Genomic DNA, 19,634 nt, shown 5'->3' with positions numbered 1-19,634 from the left:
AAACTCTTTAGATGGTGTGCATATGATACCGAATTCCTTCCCAACAGAGGAGATAAAAGATTTGAGCTATGGATAAAGCAAGGTCTTACAACCTACCTCTCATTTATAGATAAAAGAGTATTACAAAGTTTCCAAATCCTGCAGGACAAACATGGCCTAGAACATAATGCCTTTTTTAGGTACCTTCAAATACGAAACTATGTTAACCAGAGTTGTAGATATACAGACCTATCAACAGTAGAATTAGAATTTTTCAAGATTCTGAATTTGGCTTGCAGTTCAATACCTAGTAAATCAGTTTCTCGCCTATATAATGCACTCTCCCATGCTAAAAATGTAAATACACTGTATATTAAAGAGAAGTGGGAGAAAGAAGTGGGGTTGGTACTTTCAGAGGAGACTTGGGGGAAAATCTGCAGCTTTCAATGGTCCTCGACTAATTCTTTGACTTGGAGAGAACATTGTTGGAAAAACATTATAAGATACTTCAAGACCCCATATCAGGAAAAATATAAAGATACAAATGTGATGTGTTGGAGAAGGTGCGGCTCCAAGGAGGCAAATCATTTTCATATTTTCTGGGATTGCCCTAAATTAAGCCTATTTTGGGAAGGTATTCATAGAACATTAGTTAAGGTACTTAGGTCCCAGATACCTCTGAACTTTGAGACGCTCTATTTGGGGCATGTATTGTTCCTTGAACAGAAGGAAGATATAAAGTTGCTGCAGGCCCTCTTAGCGGCAAGTAAGAAATCAATCACTAGAAAATGGCTAAATCCAATACCACCTACATTAGAAGATTGGTACGAAATTATCTTGGAAATATTTAAAATGGAAAAGTTGACTTACTCCCTGAGAACTCAAAAAGAAACATTTTATCAAATCTGGAATAAATGGATTGAATATATAACCCCAATGCGAGCAGACTTTAGATGACTCTCCTAATGATTTATATTGCTCTTCTCATCAACACAGTAATATTGCTAACGTAAGCACCCCTAGTCTAAATGTTTGTTGTTTTTTTTTGGAAAATAGAGAATTAACACAAGTAAAGGGAAAGATTTGGGAAAGGGATAAAAAAAATGAAAAAATTAAATAAATAAGTACATAGGGATTGGATAATTATGTCTGCGGGCAGGAACAAGCACGAACAAATTGGGATATAAACACCTACAATGGTTGGTATATAGGCTTGTATGCAACATTTTGGACCAGTGGAAATGGTCCAGAAGGGTTGTATGGAAACTATTATTACCATTTTTCTTAACAACTCATTTCATTACTTAGCCTAATAGGTTAGATTTACCACAGTACATAATTATCTATTTAAATGTTTATTTTGCTTTTATATTATCTCAATGTGTACTTAAGAATGTATAAATAATTGTAGTTTTATACATATAAAAAAATGGAAAAGGTTATATGTGTGAAAAAAGTACATGATAATTGTGAACTCCGTATCCAAATAAAAATAAAATTATAAAAAAATAAAAAAAAGAAATTTTGGTTACTTGATCAAGATACACTATCCATTCCTAAATGGGTAGTATTGGAATTACAATCTGCTCAAGGTTATGCACTTGGCTCCATTTTAGGTTCTTCTCTTCCTTTTGATTTGAAACGCTACAAACTGGTTTGTAACCCGATAGTTAAATATACCTTACGTATTTGGTTTCAATTCCCAAAATTTTTCGATCTTAATCAATTTAGGCTTGCGATTCCTATTTTAGGCAACATATTCTTCCCTCCCTCTTCCACGGACCGTGCCTTTCAAATTTGGAAGACTAATGGTATTTCACGGTTTTTGGATTTATTTTTAGATGGTTCCCTTATGTCTTTTGAACAATTATTTAACAAATATAACTTACCAAGAATACATTTTTTCAGATATCTCCAAGTTAGAAATTTCCCAAGTACTATACTCTCTTCCTTTCCGACGCTACCTCCTACATATATTTTAGATACTATAATTAACCTTAATCCATGTCAGAAAGGTGTAATGGCTATTATTTATAATACTATTATGAAACTTAGGAAAGCTCCACTTGATAAGATTAGGTCAGATTGGGAAAAGGAATTGGGCTTTATTATCTCGGCGGATGACTGGGCACATATTTTACAACTAGTCAATACTTCCTCTATCTGTTCTAAACACTCCCTAATTCAATTTAAAGTTGTCCATAGAGCACATTAGCAAAGATAAATTAGCTCGTTTTTATTCTCATATTAACCCTCTTTGTGACAGATATCATGGGGAGATAGCTTCCTTAACTCATATGTTTTGGGCCTGTCCTACTTTGTAAACTTTTTGGAAAGACATTTTTAATATTATTTCAAAGGTATTGAATATAGATATTTCTCCCCATCCTATTACTGCTATCTTTGGATTACATAAAATTTCCAGTAATCTCTCCCCTTCAGTCCGTAGATTGATTGCATTTCTTACTTTAATGGTGAAAAGATGTATTTTACAACATTGGAAGGAGATTAATGCTCCAACTACATTCTTTTGGTTTTCCCAGATGATACTATGTTTAAATTTGGAGAAAATTAGAAGTAACCGTTATGATTCTTCAGTTAAATTTGAACAGACTTGGAGATCTTTTATTTAACATTTTCATTTAATGTAACTTCTTTCCTTTCTCTGGCCATATCTAGATTCCCTTCTTGCTTTTTAACTGTTTTTAATGGAGGTTGGGTTTGAGGACGTGATTGTTTTAAGTTGTTTAAGTCTACTTGATACCTAGTTAGCCCATTGCTTTGCTTTGCTTTTTAGATTAGTTGCATGGTGGTTTTTTTTTGGTTTTTTTTTCCTTTTCCTTATTGACATGTTTGAAAATTAGTATACTATTATATTACCTTGTTATTTTATATCTAAACTGCACTGTTTGTACTAACTTCTTTTTGTGTATTAATATCTCTTAAGTTATATTGCAACAGTGTATCAGTGCCTATATGGTTTACCTTGTGTGTACTAATTCAATAAAAAGATTTAAATGAAAGATGTTATTAAACTGCAAAGTTTAAACTGTCAAGATTTACAAGGATGTTGCTGGGGCTCGAGAGGTGATCTTATAAAGGTATACAGAATCATGAGGGTATATAGAGGATGAATGCACTCAGCTTTTTCTCCATAATTAGGGAATCAAAAACGGGAAGACATAGATTTAAGGTGAGAGAGAAAAAGTTTAATCAGAACATGAGGGGCAAAATTTTATTTTTACACAGATGATGGTACGAATCTGGAATGAGCTGTAGAGGATGTGGTTGATGCAGGTACAATGACAACTTTTTACAAGACAGTTGGTCAGGTACACTGATAGGAATGCTTTAGAAGGATATGGGATAAATGCAGTAAATGGGACTAGCTTAGTGGGGCATCTTAGTTGGACCAGTCTGCTTCCATGCTGTATGACCATGACTAGCAGTTTTTAAATGCTGGAAACATACTAAGTGTTAGGAGGCAGGTCACTCAACACAGGAAACCCAGCCTTTGACCTTCTTGTATTGCCAGAGAATTATGTAAGGGGTTTCTTCTTTTATGTTACTGCGTATGTTAATCAAAATGGCTTCTTTGTTATGTTAAATGCTGAGAAAGTCTCTAGCTAGCACTTTGCTTGGGTTATAACAGATAACAGGATAAATGAACCAATAGGTGTCCATGTTATTCTTTCTTGGGGTGATATGCTGTCTCATATGGCTGGGAACCAGGGGGTTTTGGCGGGGAGATGGAGGAGAGACCGTGAGGACGACGGACGTGCGGGAAATCTCAGGTTGATCACTCCGGGTGGTCCTGAGCTGTGAGTCAACGGGGTCAGAGTGGTCCGAAGAGGTCCCCGAGCTCCAACGTGTGCACGAAGAAATTGAACTTTGATAAGTCTGGCGCTTTTTCCATTCCTTTTTTTGTATTGAACTTCTATTTATCTCATAGACTTAGTAATATCTATAAAGTGTAATTGGTAAAACGTACATTATGTGCTGGCTGATAATTGATGTTTGAAGCTGAATCAGGTGGCAGTTGTACAGCAACTGACATAACCGGGAGACAAGGTGGGCGGCGGACAGGGTTTCCCCTAGATAAATACGAGCCAATATAGCTGAGCGTTGCAATTAATTTACTGGTCCATTGGAGTTTATGGCCCTGGTGACTCAAGGACGTTGATTATCAGGGGCAGTGAATGTTAAGTGTGGGTTGTTAAGACTCTTGTTGGAGATCATCATTGTTTGACTCTTCTGTGGAGCAAATGTTACTGCCATGTACCAGCCCATGTGCCGGTTAATTTCTAAGTCTTGCTTCAAACAAGCAATGGCTTCATTAGCTGTGGTATTGCCAATGGACACTGTACAATTATGAGCAAACATCTGAATTCCAATCTTATGACAGAAGCAGCTGAAGATGGTTAGTTTAGGACATATCCTGAGCGATTCCTGTAGTGATATCTTGGGATTGGCAAGACTGATACCCATCAATCTCTACCATTTTCCTTTGTGTAATTTGCACCTCCAACCACTTCCAATAAAGTTCAATAATTTCCGTTTTACAATGGGTACTTGATGCTATACCTGACCAAATATTGCCTTAATGTCAAGAAGTCACTCTCAGCTCATTGCTGGAATTCAGGCCTTTTATAATGAGGCCACATTGTCCTGGCAAAATCTAAACTGGGAACTAGTGAACAGATTGAATGGTGAGGAGTTGCCAGTTGACAACAAAGTGGCTAACTTCTGCCATCACTTTGCTGAAAATTAAATGTTGACCCTTAGGTAGATTAATAAGCATTTCTGAATGCCAAACTCTATATTTCATCTATCAGTATCTTATCGAGTTCCCAATAATGTAAAGGAGAAAGAAGATTGCACAATCATATGCTACATTTTGTTCAGGCTCTTGGAAGTGAGGCATCCATTCTCTCAAGTGCTCTAATTATAAATTAAATTGGGATCAGCAATGATTCCTATAGAATTTCAGTTTATCATTTCAATAACCTATTTTCTCCTTTGGAACCATACATTATATATATTAGTAGACTCACTATTAGCATCGACGAGATAAAATCAAATACCATAAAATATATTCCATTTGCTGGACTGGCCACACAATTTGAAAGATTGTTTTTAACCCTGATCTGTACCTTTATAGTAAGTGCTATCTTCCATGTATCTTGACAAACCAAAGTCTCCTAACTTTACACAGTCCAATGAGGATACCAAAACATTTCTAGCAGCAATATCCCTGTAAGAGAAAAAAATGCATGATTAAATTGGTAATAGTATACTCTTTCAAGTAGAAGATCCAATCAGATGAAAACAATGACCCAGATTCTGCTGGTAAATGACAGAATGGAACAGTCAACATTCACCTGGTTAACTGGCAGCAAATATTGGATTTCCAAACATGCAAAAGTCAAACGTGGAAGTCTCAAACATGCTGAATGAAACCAGATTGAATGTATTGTAAGTTTGCCAACAGACTCCAGTACATACACAGCAAGAAGAAAGGACAAGGCAAATGAACTACTTCTTAAAATTAGTTAGGTCTTATTTAGTACTCATAATTATTTCAAAATGTTTGATTTATCAGATTTTAAAGTCTTATTAATAATTTAATGAATTAAAAAAGAGATTTCTGGAGAAACTATGTAGTAGTAACATTGTGCAGTAACATTGGTGGTGGTGGGGGGTGTGGCTGGTGGGATGCAGAGGGAACGTTTTTCCCTTTCTTCTATTCCCCACTTTGACTTTTTTACCTCTTTTTACCTGCCCTATCACTTCCCCCGGGGTCCCCTCCTCCTTCCCTTTCTCCAATGGTCCACTCTCCTCTCCGATCAGATTCCTTCTTCTCCAGCCCTTTATGTTTCCCACCTAAATGATGACACTTATCACCTTCCAGCTAGCTTCTTTCCCCTCCACACACCTTTTTATTCTGGTGTCCTTCTCCCTTCTTTTCAGTTCTGAAGCAGGGTCCTGGCTGAAATGTTGACCGCTTTTTTTTTTGCATAGGTGCTATCTGATCTGCTGAGTTTCTAAAGCATTTTGTGTGTGTTGCTTTGGAAGGAACTATCAATGTTTAGGGCTGAGTTCCTGCATCAAACCAGAGAACAGAGAGGGAAGATAACCAGTATAAAGAGAGAAAGGTGAGGCACGAGCCAAGTAGGTGATACATAGACCGAGGAGGCACAAAGAACGGAATAAATGGAGAAAGAAGGGGCAAGAATAGGGCTGTTGGAAGACAGAGGATGGTGGGTGATAAGTGGAAGGAGTTAAAAAAAAAGGAAACCTCTTCTCACCCTTCCCTCTCCACTCTCAGTTTAGGGTGTTGGCCCAAAATGTTGACAGTTCCTTTCCCCCTCACAAATACTGCTTGACCTGGTAAATTCCTCCACAAGTTTGTTTGTTTTTCCAGATGCTAGTATCTTGCATTCTCTTAAAATAGAACAACTTTGTTGTAATAATCTTAAAATGTTTAAAAGTTTGACAGTAGGGAAACCTATGAACAAAACTACCAGATACACAAGATATTCAGGGAATTATCATTATCAAAGGCACACCACTGTACTTGAGACACATGCTATTACTTGCCACTGGAACCTGGGAAGCAAGGTGCACCCACTGACAAACAGGAACAAGTATATGCAGTGGCAAGTGGCAGCAAGATCTAGTCCAATCATTCACTTAGATTTCCCACTCTCCCATTTATGGTAAAGAAGCTATTTAAATATAAGAGTTTTTCATGCTTGCAAATCGTGGACAGATGTTAGTAACAAAGAAAAGCCACCAAATAAACACTTACAATTTGTAGAAAGTGATAATTCAACAAAACACAATAAGGACAACATACATAATATAAAATTCCATTTCAGAAATATCCTTTTAGTTGTTTTCTTTACTGTTGTCTGAGGCAAAGCCCCTATGTCCATAGGCATTAGATTTCACCCATACTTTTGTGATTTCCCACAGTTATGGCCTTGTATCACTGACAATGTTATTGCTCAAGATACTACATGATATTTTACCATATTGCACTGGAAAGTCAGAAAACAACATGCAAGATCATTGATAGTATAACCTTGATATTCAATGCTTTAAAAGGCTGCTATGGAATGAATGATAATTCTTTTCTCAATGAATTAAGATTTCCTCCCATTAGCAAAGTTCTGCTTTGTGAAATATGTTACATATACCTCAGAAAGTATTCAATGAGCACTAACTGTATACATTATGGAACAAGAGGATTCTTAGAAAGAGTTTTTAATTTATTTTTCTTCAGCATTCTTATGCATACAGATTCAAACTATAGTACAGAAAAAACTAACTGGTAAGGACTCTTCTTCATTTATTAACTATGGTACATCTTACCTACGATTAAGGAAATCACAACTGTTCATTATAGGGAATATAATCCGAACATAAGAAAATGATTGCAAGCATGGTCATTCATCTTTGCTGAAATGTAATCAGCACCAAAGCTTGGCAATTAATATATAATATAGTTACAGTATAATTTAAAATAATGTAATAAAAGAGGTGTTGGAAATGTTCAGAATTGTCAGGTAACATCTTTGGAGAAAAAGATTCATAATGGATGATTATTAATCTAAATAATTACTCTAAGATGTAATAAGTACTTTCCAGCACATTTTCATTTATTACATATTTCTACAGCGCTGTGCAAAAGGCTTAGGCACATATAAACAGACAGTGTGCCTAAGATTTTGCACAATACTGTATTTCTCAACGTGGAGTGGAGAGTGAGTTTGTGAATGTGGTGGGAGCACAGCATATTGGGAATGGCACGGATGGAGTGCTGTGGGACAGGTAACAGAGAAGGAATGCCGGGGCAGGGGGTGGTGCAGGTGCAGACACACCCAGTCCTGTGACATCAGGCAAAGCCATTTGACTCCAAACAATTAATTTATTGACCATTGCAGAATGTCTCTTCCGGTGCTTCCTGCTCCTTCCCCTCTCCCTTCCCTTTTTCACCAACCATGATTACTCTTTCCCTGCCGCCTTCCCACACTCAGTCCACAATAGAGCCCCATATCAGAATCAGGTTTATCATCACTCATATATGTCATGAAATTTGTTTTTTTTTGGTTGCGGCAGCATAGCGCCATACATAAAATTATCACTATACTGTGCAAAAGTCTTAGGCACCCTAGATATATATATGTGCCTAAGACTTATGCACAGTACTGTACATCTGCAGGTTTTGTACATACTTGAACTGCTTTTAAAAGGGCTCTTGGTAGATCTTAAGATCTCACGTCTAGCTTTATGATGACTGCAGTTACATTCTGCTTTGCTCTGTCTCAGTTGACTCAGTAATTCTTTCTGAATTGTACATCTCTATGCAGTACTTTAAGGTAACAATTTCAAGATTCAAAGCTGAACTTTATTCTGTCATTTATGTGTCATCCAGCAGGAGGGCACTCATTTTGTACCAGTTCCAAAAATTGATTGCTTTCCTTGACACAGAGATTGGAATATGTCATGATGGTTCTATTTTATTTTCTTTCTATTTAAGATCTCCAATACTTACTAACAGGAAAAATAAGCTGAGTTAAATACAAGCAGGTGTCTGTAACTTAGGTCTCCATTAATCCATCAGGTTAAGTGCACAATGTAAAATTCTAGTGTAGCTCATCCACCGCTTGTTGGGATGCACTTATATAGTTGATGGGTCAAATAAAAGGAAACATCTGTACATAAACCAAGGTGCATGGGTATTCCATTTCCCCAAATAACTCAAGACTATTCCAATTCAAACAGCATTTTTACACATCTATTATTAATTGATGAATGTTTTTATAAGCATTGAGTTCTACTTCTAATGTTACAACAAGCAAAAAACGTTCTGACAATACTTTTGTCTTTGAACAAATGAACTGAACTGCATATTTACTTACCGATGTACAAATCGCTTACTCTCTAGATAAGAGAGTGCTGTGCTTAGCTGGTATGCATACAGAATTAAGGAGGCCAAGTCCAAATTGTATTTCCTTACTTGCAAAAACGACCGTAACTGAGTGGAAAATATACCAGTTGAAAATATTAAAATGCAGTTCCAGAAGTTCTACTTTTTTGAGACATACAATCACCAACTGGAAATTAGAAAAGCACCACATGAGAAACATACAAAAAAATCACTTCTAATTTTGTGGAACCTTAGTTTTACATTTTTGCTGTTTGTCCAAATTTTACATTGTTAAATTTTTGGAATTCCAATACCAAAGTAATAATTATGAAGAGGAAATGAACTGACCAATTTAAGATCTTAACCAAAAAGAATAAAGAAATTTTCTTCTAAAAATCTTTTTTGAAATACTCTATCAGAAATGGAGCTGTAAATATTTGAGTTCTTCAAATGAACAATTATATAAAGTCACATTTATACCACCTTATCAAAACTTCCTTGAATTTTTTTGCATGAAGTATTAAAGTATATCATTAATTCAATTGTTGTACTTAATTTGTCAGACATATGTGTGCTTTTTATAAATGTTTACTGGCATCCTGAGGTATCTCATGTCTTTCTTCATCACTTTATATTTAGAAAAAAATTGAAATCAAGACTTCTGATAACAATAATGTATGTCTGATTATATCTGTTGGTACCTACCTCTCCAAAGGTACACAGCTCCATAATTATCCAGACTGGATTTTCAGTTATTACGCCAATTAGCTTCACTATGTGAGGGTGGTCAAACTGCCGCATGGTTACTTTTAAGAAAGAAAATGAATTCTTGTTATCCTTTAATCAAGAACATTTTTTAAACTAGAAAGAAAAAGAGATAGACCAAAACAATATATAACTGGAGTAAGGACAATCAGCCCCTTGTGCTAATTCTATTGTTCGATTAGCTCATGTTTGACCCATACTCCAACATTATTACAATGCAATTTGCACTCCATCTTCACCTAATAAATGTTGATCAATATCCTTCCTTGATAGATTCACTTAACTGAACATGCATAATCATTCAAGACAGAATAGTCCAGAGCTTGTCGCCCTTCATTTTATGAATTGCTTCCTGCTTTTATAGTAATCACAAAAAACCCTACAAAATTAGAAAGTTAAAATATTAATTTATAATTCAAGATTCGCAAATACTGAATGGAAGATTGGTTGGACATCAGTTTTCAGCAACACAACTCTATCCATTGTCAATTCTTATATTAATAAGAAAATCAGAAAAGTTAATCAGAAACCAAAATTCATCTTTAAGGAGTAAATGGGAAACACAGATTTAGATTATCCTACATTTCTATTTTGTGGTCATTCAAAAACCTCAGAAAAGAGTCTAAAGCTTTAAACTAGCTCCCTATATAATTGGCACATTGGTGCATACAGAAAGGCAAGAAAATTAAATTGAATAAACATATAACCATTTAAAAAAACAGAAAATGTTGGAAATACTTGATAGGTCAAGCTACATACGTCAGAAGAGATACAGAGTTAATGCTTTTCACGTTAGACTCTTTGGTCCAGGAAGGAGGCAAAATAAGCACATTAAGGTGCAGGGAGGGTCATCTCCGATAGGACAAAACTGCAATTGCAAAAAGCAAAGCAGGAATCATGCCCGGAAGGTTAGGCTGGGTATGACTTCCATTCCCAGAGGTAAAAGAAAAAAGAAGAAAAAGGTTGCCTCATTATAGGAAGGATGTAGAAGCTTTAGAGAGGGTGCAGAAGAGATTTATAAGGATGCTGCCTGGATTAGAGAGTATATCTTATGAGGATAAATGAGTGAGCTGAGGCTTTTCTCTTTGGAGTATACAAAATGATAAAGGCATTCATTCATTTATTGAGATAGTTTGGAATATGGCCCTTCCAGCCACGCAGCTAAGCAACCACCGATTTAACCCTAGCCTAATCACCGGACTATTTACAATGACCAATTAACCTACAAACAGGTACGTCTTTGGACTGTGGGAGGAAACCCACATGGTTATGGGGAAAGTGTACAAACTCCTTACAGACAAGAGCAGGAATTGAACCTGAGATGCAGGTATTGTAAAGTGTAATGCTACCATGCTGTCCCACAGATCGAGTGGATAGCTAGAGACTTCTTCCTAGGGCGGAAATGTCTAACACCAGGGGACATAATTTTACGGTGATTGGAGGAAAGAAAAGAGGATATCAGATGCAAGCTCTTTTTCAGAGAGTGGTAAACATGTGGAATACTCTGCCAGGGTTGATGGTAGAGGCAAATACATTAGGTGCATTTAAGAAATGGGCACATGGATGATAGAAAAATGAAATGTCATGTAAGAGGAAAGGGTTACATTGATCTCAGTAAGAGGTCGGCACAGCATCATGGGCCAAAGGACCTGAACTGTGCTGTAGTGTTCGACAAATAAACAAGTCGAGCCAGTATCACAGATGATGATTGATACAGACAGACTTGTATCTTTGTCTATCAGCTGGTCTGTATTTACTGGCTCTCAATTCACAATTTGGTCTGGTCATAACAGAAGTCAATCATGAGTTAGTCTGATACTGGGCTCACACATCAGAAAGACATTTCTTTCCCGTTACAGATTATTTTTAATCTTCAATATGATCAAAATTTATGCAATCATTATGGACAGTTTTAAATTCAAGATTATTTAAATAATTATTTTAAATTTTACAGCTGCAACAATGGGTTTTGGACTTGTCTCAATTAGTTGGCTAGGCTTCTAGATGCTTTTTTAGATCTAATACCAATCCAGTAACTGTATTAGGCAGCATAGTGACACAATCAATGGAAATTCCCATGGGGAAATGACACCATTTTAGATATTAACAATCATCCATTTCTGAAGCAGGAAATGATATTTGACACCAGTATACGAATGAGTTTGTTTCGTTTTATAATTTTAGGCTCACCACAATGTTTTTTTATTTATATTTCATAGAAATTCATTTAGTTGAAGGCTGTTTTTGTTTAAGAATCAAAAGCACGCCTCTGACATATTAGATCAGACAACCATAAGATATAGGAGAAGAATTAGGCCATTTCGCCCATCAATTCTGCTCTGTCATTTCATCATTACAGATCCATTCCCTCTCAGCCCCATTCTCCTGCCTTCTCCCCATATCCCTTCATGCCCTGAGTAATCAAGAATCTATCAACTTCTCCCTTAAACATATCCAATGATTTGGCCTCCACAGTTGTCTGTGGCAATGGATTCCACAGATTCACCACTCTCAGGTTAAAGATATTTGTCCAAGGGACTGATTGCAGATTTCAAGAGAGGGAAACCAGAGGTCCATGGGCCATCCATCACTGGAGGATCAGAGGTGGAGAAGGTTAGCAAATTTAAACTCCTGGGCTTTACTGTTTCAGAGGAACTGTCTTGGACCCAGCATGTAACTGCAATTGCAAAGAAAGCTTGGCAGCACCCCTACTTCCTTAGGATTCTGCAGAGATGTGGCATGACATCAAGAACTTTGACAAACTTCTATAGAAGTGGAGTGTCGAGTGTATTGACTGATTGCCTGGTATGGAAACACCAATGCCCTTGAATGGAAAATCCTACAAAAGGTAGTGGATTCAGTCCAGAACTTCGCGGGTAAAGCCTTCCCAATCACTGAACACATTTACATGAAATGCTGTTGTAGGAAAGCTGCATCCATCATTAGAGATCCTCACCACCCACCCATGCTTTTTCGTGCTGCGGCCATCAGGTAGAAGGTACAAGAGCATTCGGACTTACACCACCAGGTTCAAGAACATTTACTATCCTTCAACTATTGGGCTCTTGAACAAAAGAGGATAACTACTCTCACTTCCCCATCCACTGAGATATTCCCACAACCAATGATATTACTTTAAGGACTCTTTATCTTGTTATTTCAAGTTCTCGTTATTTATTTAGATTTGCATTTGCAGTTTGTTGTCTTCTGCTCTCTGCTTGCTTTCACTGATCCTGTTATAGTTACTATTCTATAGATTTGTTGAGTATTCCCACAGGTAAATGAATCTCAGGGTTGTATGTGGTGACAAATATGTACTCAAGACAATAAAATTTATTTTGAACTTTGAACTTTTCTCAATGGATGTCCCTCTATTCTGAGGCAGCATCCTCTGGTCTTAGATACCCCCACATAGGAAACGTCTTTTCCACATCCACTCTAACAAGGCCTCTCAACATTCGATAGATTTCATTGAGATCCCCCCACATTCTTCTGAATTCCAGTGAGTACAAGCCTAGAGCCATCAATTGGTCCTCATATGATAACACTTTTATTCCTGGAATCATACTCATGAACCTCCTCTGAATCTTCTGCAACGTCAGCACATCCTTTCTTAGATAAAGGACCCAAAACTGATCACATAATCCAAGTAAGGTCTCACCAGTCCATTACATCCTTACTTTTGTATTCTAGTCCTCTTGAAATGAATGCTAACATTGCATTTGCCTTCCTTACCATTGACTCAAACTGCAAAATAACTTCTAGAGAATGCTGCACGAGAAACTTCCAGTCCTTTTCCACCTCAGATTTTTGAATTTTCTCTCCACTTAGAAAATAGTCTATGCTTTCATTTATTCTACCGAAGTGCATGATCATACACTTCTTGACTCTGTATTTCACCGGCCACTTCTTTGTCCATTCTCCTAATCTAAGTCGCTCTATAGCTTCTCTGCATCTTTAACACGACTTGTTCCTTCACCTATCTTTGTATTGTCTGCAAACATGGCCAGAAAACCACCAATTCCATCATGCAGATCATTGACATATAACGTAAAAAGAAGTGGTCCCAACACAGAACCTTGTGGAACACCACTAGACACGGCCAGTCAACCAGAAAAGGCTCCCTTTTCTATCACTCTTTGCTTCCTGCCAATCAGCCAATACTGTATCCATACCAGTATCTTTCCTGTAACACCATGGGCTCTTAAGCAGGCTCATGTGTAGTAGCTTGTCAACGGCCTTCCGAAAATCCAAGTATACAATATTCCCCAATTCTCCTTTGTCTAGCCTGCTTGTTATTTCTTTAAAGAATGCCAACAGATTTGTCACGTAAGATTTTCCTTAAGGAAACTCTACTGACTTTAGCCTATTTTGTCATGTGCCTCCAAATGCCCTGCAACCACATCCTTAACAATCGACTCCAACACCTTCCCAAGTACTGAGGTCAGACTAACTGGCCTCCCTCCATTCTTGAAGAGTGGAATGACATTTGCAATTTTCCAGTCCTCTGTAATTCCCTTTATTCCACTATAATTCTGATAAAGCTTCTGCTTCTCAAATTGCAGGGTGAATTCTATATTATGATCACTGTCCTCTAAGGATTCCTTCACCTTGATCTCTCTAAATCAATTAAAGGTTCATTGCTCACACCCAATCCAGAACTGCCTTTCCCCTAGTGAGCTTAACCACAAGCTGCTTTAAAAAGCCATCTCATAAGCATTCTACAAATTCCGTCTCTTGTGATCCAGCACGAATTTGATTTTCTCAATCTACTTTTATATTGAAATCCCTCATGACATTGCTCTTTTGACATGCATTTTCCATTGTGACATCCCATTGTAATTTGTAGCCCACATCTTTGATGCTGTTCAGAGATCTGTTTATAGCTCCCATCAGGATCTTTTTACCCTTGCTGTTTCTTAGCTTTACCCACAATGACTCAACACCTTCCAATCTTGGTCACCTCTTTCTAATGATCTGATTTCATTTTTTATCAACAGATCCACCTAACCCCCTCTGCTTATCTGCTTGTCCTTTCAACAGAATGTGTATCTTTGGACATTAAGCTCCCAGTTATGATCTTCCTTCTGCCATGAATCAGTGATGCCCACAATGTCATACCAACCTGTAACTCTGCTACAAGTTCATCAACCTTATTCCGTATACAGGTGCCCCCCCGCTTTTCGAACGTCTGCCTAACGAAACCTCGCTGTTACGAAAGACCTACATTAGTTACCTTTTTCGCTAACAAAAAGTGTTTTCACTGTTAGGAAAAAAGACAGCGCATGCCCCGAGCAGCCAAGCTCCTCACCCGGAACTGCATTCTAGCCAGCACTGCTTAAACATGTGCCTGTGAGCATCTGTGCTTTACCTCAATTTATTTTGGGCATCTGTTAGCAAGATGAGTTCCAAAATATCGGAAAAGCCTAAAAGAGTTCGTAAAGGTGTTACACTTAGCGCAAAACTAGACATAATTAAGTGTTTTGATTGTGGTGAACGAAGTAAGGACAAAGTGAATTTGGCTTGTGGAAGTTGACGAAGATGATGTTGAAGAGGTTTTGGCATCTCATGACCAAGAACTGACAGATGAAGAGCTGATGCAATTGGAAGAGGAAAGGATAACAATCGAAACCGAATGCAGTAGCAAACGGACCGAAAGTAAAGTCATCCAGGAACTGAACGTGAAGCAACTGCGTGAGATTTTCGCTGCAATGATTGCAGAAAAGTACGACTTTAATTTTGAAAGGGTACATAGGTTTAGAGCATATTTGCAGAATGGTTTGCATGCTTACAAAGAACTGTATGATAGAAAAATGCGTGAGGCTAAGCAATCAAGCATACTGTCGTTTTTCAAGCCTTCCACATCAGCCACAGCAGACGACGAACCTCGACCTTCGACATCAAGGCAGGTAGACATAGAAGAAGATGACTGCTCTGATGAAAACAGACGATGATGAGATGACACCCAGTGTCCCATCACCCCAACCTCTGGGCCGCGGACCAATACATTGCTGTGAAGCATGCAGTGGTGCAGCGGTAGCTGGGACGCACCCAGCACATCTTTAAGAAAAAAGCTGAAATAAACAAGCTAATTAATTAGGTGCCGCCTGGCACGTAAATGTCGGCACAGATCAGAGGCGATTGCGTGCCAGGCGGCACCTAATTAATTAGCTTGTTTATTTCAGCATTTTCTTAAAGATGTGCTAGGTGCGTCCCGGCTACCACTGCACCGCTGCGTTCTTCGTGGATCGGTATCAGTCCACGACCTGGAAGCTGGGGACCAGTGCACCACCCCAACCTCCGACAACGCAGCCTAACACACCATCATCAATGTGCTCAGCACTGTCTTCCTGATTCCGGTAAGTGATACCACACTGTACATACATTATTTCTACTTTATATAGGCTGTGTATTTTTATGTGTTACTTGGTATGATTTGGCAGATTCATAGCTTAAAGGTTACTGGAAAGTGTTTCTGCCGAGAGTGCTCGCGTGAGATTTTTGCTACAGTGGACAGTGCGGCAACGATTATAGGTAAGTATTTCTACTTTATATAGGCTGTGTATTTATCATATCATTCCTGCTTTTACTATATGTTACTGTAGGTTTTATGCGTTATTTGGCATGATTTGGTAGGTTACTTTTTGGGTCTGTGAACGCTCACAAATTTTTCCCATATAAATAAATGGTAATTGCTTCTTCACTTTACGACATTCTGGCTTACGAACCGTTTCAAAGGAACGCTCTACCTTTGGATGGTGGGGGAAACCTGTATAGTGTGCATTCAAATACAACACCTTCAGTCCTGTATTCATCAGGCTTTTCAATTTTGTCACCCTTTTGCATTGCAAGTAATCCCCATGATTGCAACTTTGCCTATTATCAGCCTGTCCTTGCTAACAGTCTCTCTACCCATTGGCTCTGTTTGTAAACCAACTACCCCATCCTCAGCCCTATCAGACCAGTTACAATCCCCCTGCCAAATTAGTTTGAACCCCCCCCAATAGCTCTAGCTAACCTGCCCACAAGGATATCTGTCCCGCTCATGTTCAGGTGTAACCCGTCCCTTTTGTACAGGTTGTAGCATGCCCAGAAGAGATCCAAATGATCCAGAAACTTGAAGCCATGTCCCCTGCATCAGTTCCTCAGCCACACATTCATCTGCCAAATCATCCTAATTCTTATCCTCACTGCCGCATGGTTTAGACAAAAAATCCAGAGATTACTACCCTGGAGGTCTTGCTTTTTTAGGTTTCTACACAGCTCCCTAAAATCTCTCCAGGATCTTCTCACCTGTCCTAGCTATGTCAGTGGTGCCAATATTCATCAAAAATTCCAGGTGCTCACTCTTCCCTTTATAATGGCATGGGCTCAATCCGAGATATCCCTGACTCTGGCATCTGGGAGGCAACTTATCATCCAGGTGTCCCTTTTGCACCCACAGAATCTTGTTTCTATTCCTCTAACAATGGAATCGCCTATCACTACTGCAGTCTTCTTCACGAAGGAATACAAGATGCTTAAATGAATGGACAAATAAATAAAAATACGTGCTAATAATATATTCTTCTCACAATACTAATTTGGGGATAATATTCAATACTGGCTGTAGTATTCAATTATATAATAGCAACCTATTAGCTTAATAAGTCCAATTGTTCCTCCTTAACCTGAGAATAGGGGCAATATTTAACATCAGAAGTCAGATCGAGTTGACATGGAGGGATGCTATCAGGTTGAAAGTATTGGTGTGAAAGGTATGAGCGAGACTGAATCAATGGGAGGGCAAAGCTTTTCAAGTGGACTGGTGAGGTTTGAGTATTCTATTCATGAGAAAAACTGCAGATGCTGGAAATCCATCGGGGGGGTGGGGGGGAAGAGAAGGAAGCAATCGGGAGGTAAATGGCTGGAGAAGAAGGAACCTCATAGGAGTGGAAAGTGGACTATAGGAAAAAGGGAAGGAGGAAGGGACCCAGGGGGAAGTTATAGCATGGTGAGAAGAGGTAAAAGGATAGAGGGGAGAATAGTGGAAGGAGGAAGGGTGAGAGAATTTTATTTTATTTTTTTAAATCAGAAGGAGAAATAAATATTCATCCCATCAAGTTGGAGGCTGCCCAGATGTTGCTCCTCCACCCTGCGGGTGGCCTCATTTTGTCAGAACAGGAGGCCACAGACTGGCATGTTGGAACAGGAAGGAAGTGGTTCTTTAATTTATGACAGGTCTCACCAATGTACAGGAGGCCACATTCTAAGTACCAGATACAATAGATAACACCAGCAGATTCGCAGATGAAGTGTTGCCTCACCTGGAAGACAGTGGATGTCTCGTCGGCAATATGAGATAAAAGATCCAGAGCAGGCAGAGAACCAGAGTGGGGGCTGTCCAAGAAGAGAAGGAGGGTTGAAGACGGGAGAAGGGTCATCAGTGCGGGGTGTGGAATTCTTGCCAAAGAAGTGGGCTCGGAAATGGAGGTGATAGTAGAAGAGCTCAACATCTTGGTGGGTGTGGAACTCGCTGAGGTGTGGGTGGAAGGGGATAAAGGTACAGCTCCCGCTGAGGAGACAATATTTTGCCTCAGAGAGGGGAAGGTTGGAGGTATTGTTGAAGACATGACAAGGATGAGCTGGGATTGGGGCGGGGGGGGGAGGTTGTGGAAAGAGAGTTGGTGGTGCCAGAGGAGAGAGAAGTGTTGAGTTATTCAGGGAAGGTGGGGTGGGGGTGGAAGATGGAGGATTCAAGGACCCAAGAGACGATGGTGGGGCCTGAGAGACGGAGTAGGAGAGCAGTGGTGGGGCAAGAGGAGCCTGGGGGCCCAGTTCAGGAAATCTGCCTGCTCTAATTTTTCAGAGCAGTAGTATGATTTTTAATCTCCATTTCACAACTTTAAAATCAAACTACTTATTGAATTGAGTATCTACCTTTTAAATATATGACCTCTTCCCAGTACCTCTTAAAACCTTTGGTGTGAAGATATTGATGGATGGATGAGTCTACTGTCTAAAGATCTGCCCCATTACTAGAGAATAAAATGGGTCCAAAAAGCGATAAGCCTTCCACAAGGGGCACAGTTACAATAGTGTTATTATTTACCAGAATATATCAAGAATGAATAAAGCCAAATGGTAAAGCTCCCAGTAAAGAGTGCAATGAAAATATTTCATCAGCACTATGACCAACTTCACTATGACTAAGAGTTTTAACAGGTTCTATCATGATCAATCTGTTTAACACCTCCTGGACCATCTTCTGCCCACCACTTCCTAACTCCTTTAATTAGCTCTTGGCATGGATAGATTCAACATTAGTAACTGAACTGCACATATTCATATCATCATTTCCCATGAGGGAGCTTTAACAGTGAGGCTCAATTAAGCGAATTATCATTGCAAAGCCAGAACAGATCCTATCCTTCGCCAAAAAAGGCCAACTGGATTGTGATCAGAAACAACAGAACTGGTCAATTTTGCCTTCATCTGTTGCACTTATGTTATTTACAAAGCCCCGATTATCATCCTGACTGAGATCACCCAACCTAAGGAATTTAAGCCCAGACAAGTGATACTTTTCTTCATTAGTTGGACTTGTTGATACTGTATACTGAGTCAAGCAAGTTTAATTCACTTTGATATTAAGCTTTAGAGCACTAATCACCACCATATTGAAATAAAAGCAGTGGTACAAAACCATAACAACACTCAAGTACTTTAGCACTTATTAATTTGAAAAATTATTTCATGGGATGTCATGCTTATTTACATAGCACAGGATGATTCATTATTTAGGATTTCATTCTTCTGGGGTGCATCACAACCTGGTATGGAAGTTGTCCTGTCCAAGACCAGAAGCTGCAGAAGATCGTGCACACAGCCGAGCACATCACACAAACCAATCTTCCATCCTTGGACTCACTTTACACCGCACGCTGTCGGAGCAGTGCTGCCAGGATAATCAAGG

The 19,634-nt window shown here is 38.6% G+C and overlaps 1 protein-coding gene across 18 annotated transcripts in view; it reads right to left on the bottom strand.

Moving 5' to 3' along the window:
* The window catches only part of LOC134351841 (focal adhesion kinase 1), a 522,413-nt gene that overhangs the window by 138,375 nt on the left and 364,404 nt on the right, over positions 1-19,634 (bottom strand). For all 18 annotated transcript variants that reach the window (XM_063058747.1, XM_063058688.1, XM_063058792.1 and 15 more), the window contains 3 exons: positions 9,620-9,720; positions 8,907-9,022; positions 5,133-5,233 (listed from right to left, as the gene is read on the bottom strand). In XM_063058747.1, coding sequence (XP_062914817.1) covers positions 5,133-5,233; positions 8,907-9,022; positions 9,620-9,720 — 318 coding nt within the window. The remainder of the gene's footprint in view (positions 1-5,132; positions 5,234-8,906; positions 9,023-9,619; positions 9,721-19,634) is intronic.

Source organism: Mobula hypostoma, chromosome 1, assembly GCF_963921235.1.
Source record: "Mobula hypostoma chromosome 1, sMobHyp1.1, whole genome shotgun sequence".
Classification (NCBI taxonomy): domain Eukaryota; kingdom Metazoa; phylum Chordata; class Chondrichthyes; order Myliobatiformes; family Myliobatidae; genus Mobula; species Mobula hypostoma.
The sequence above is the reverse complement of the archived record's forward strand: the minus strand, read 5'-3'. Positions and strand labels throughout refer to the sequence as shown.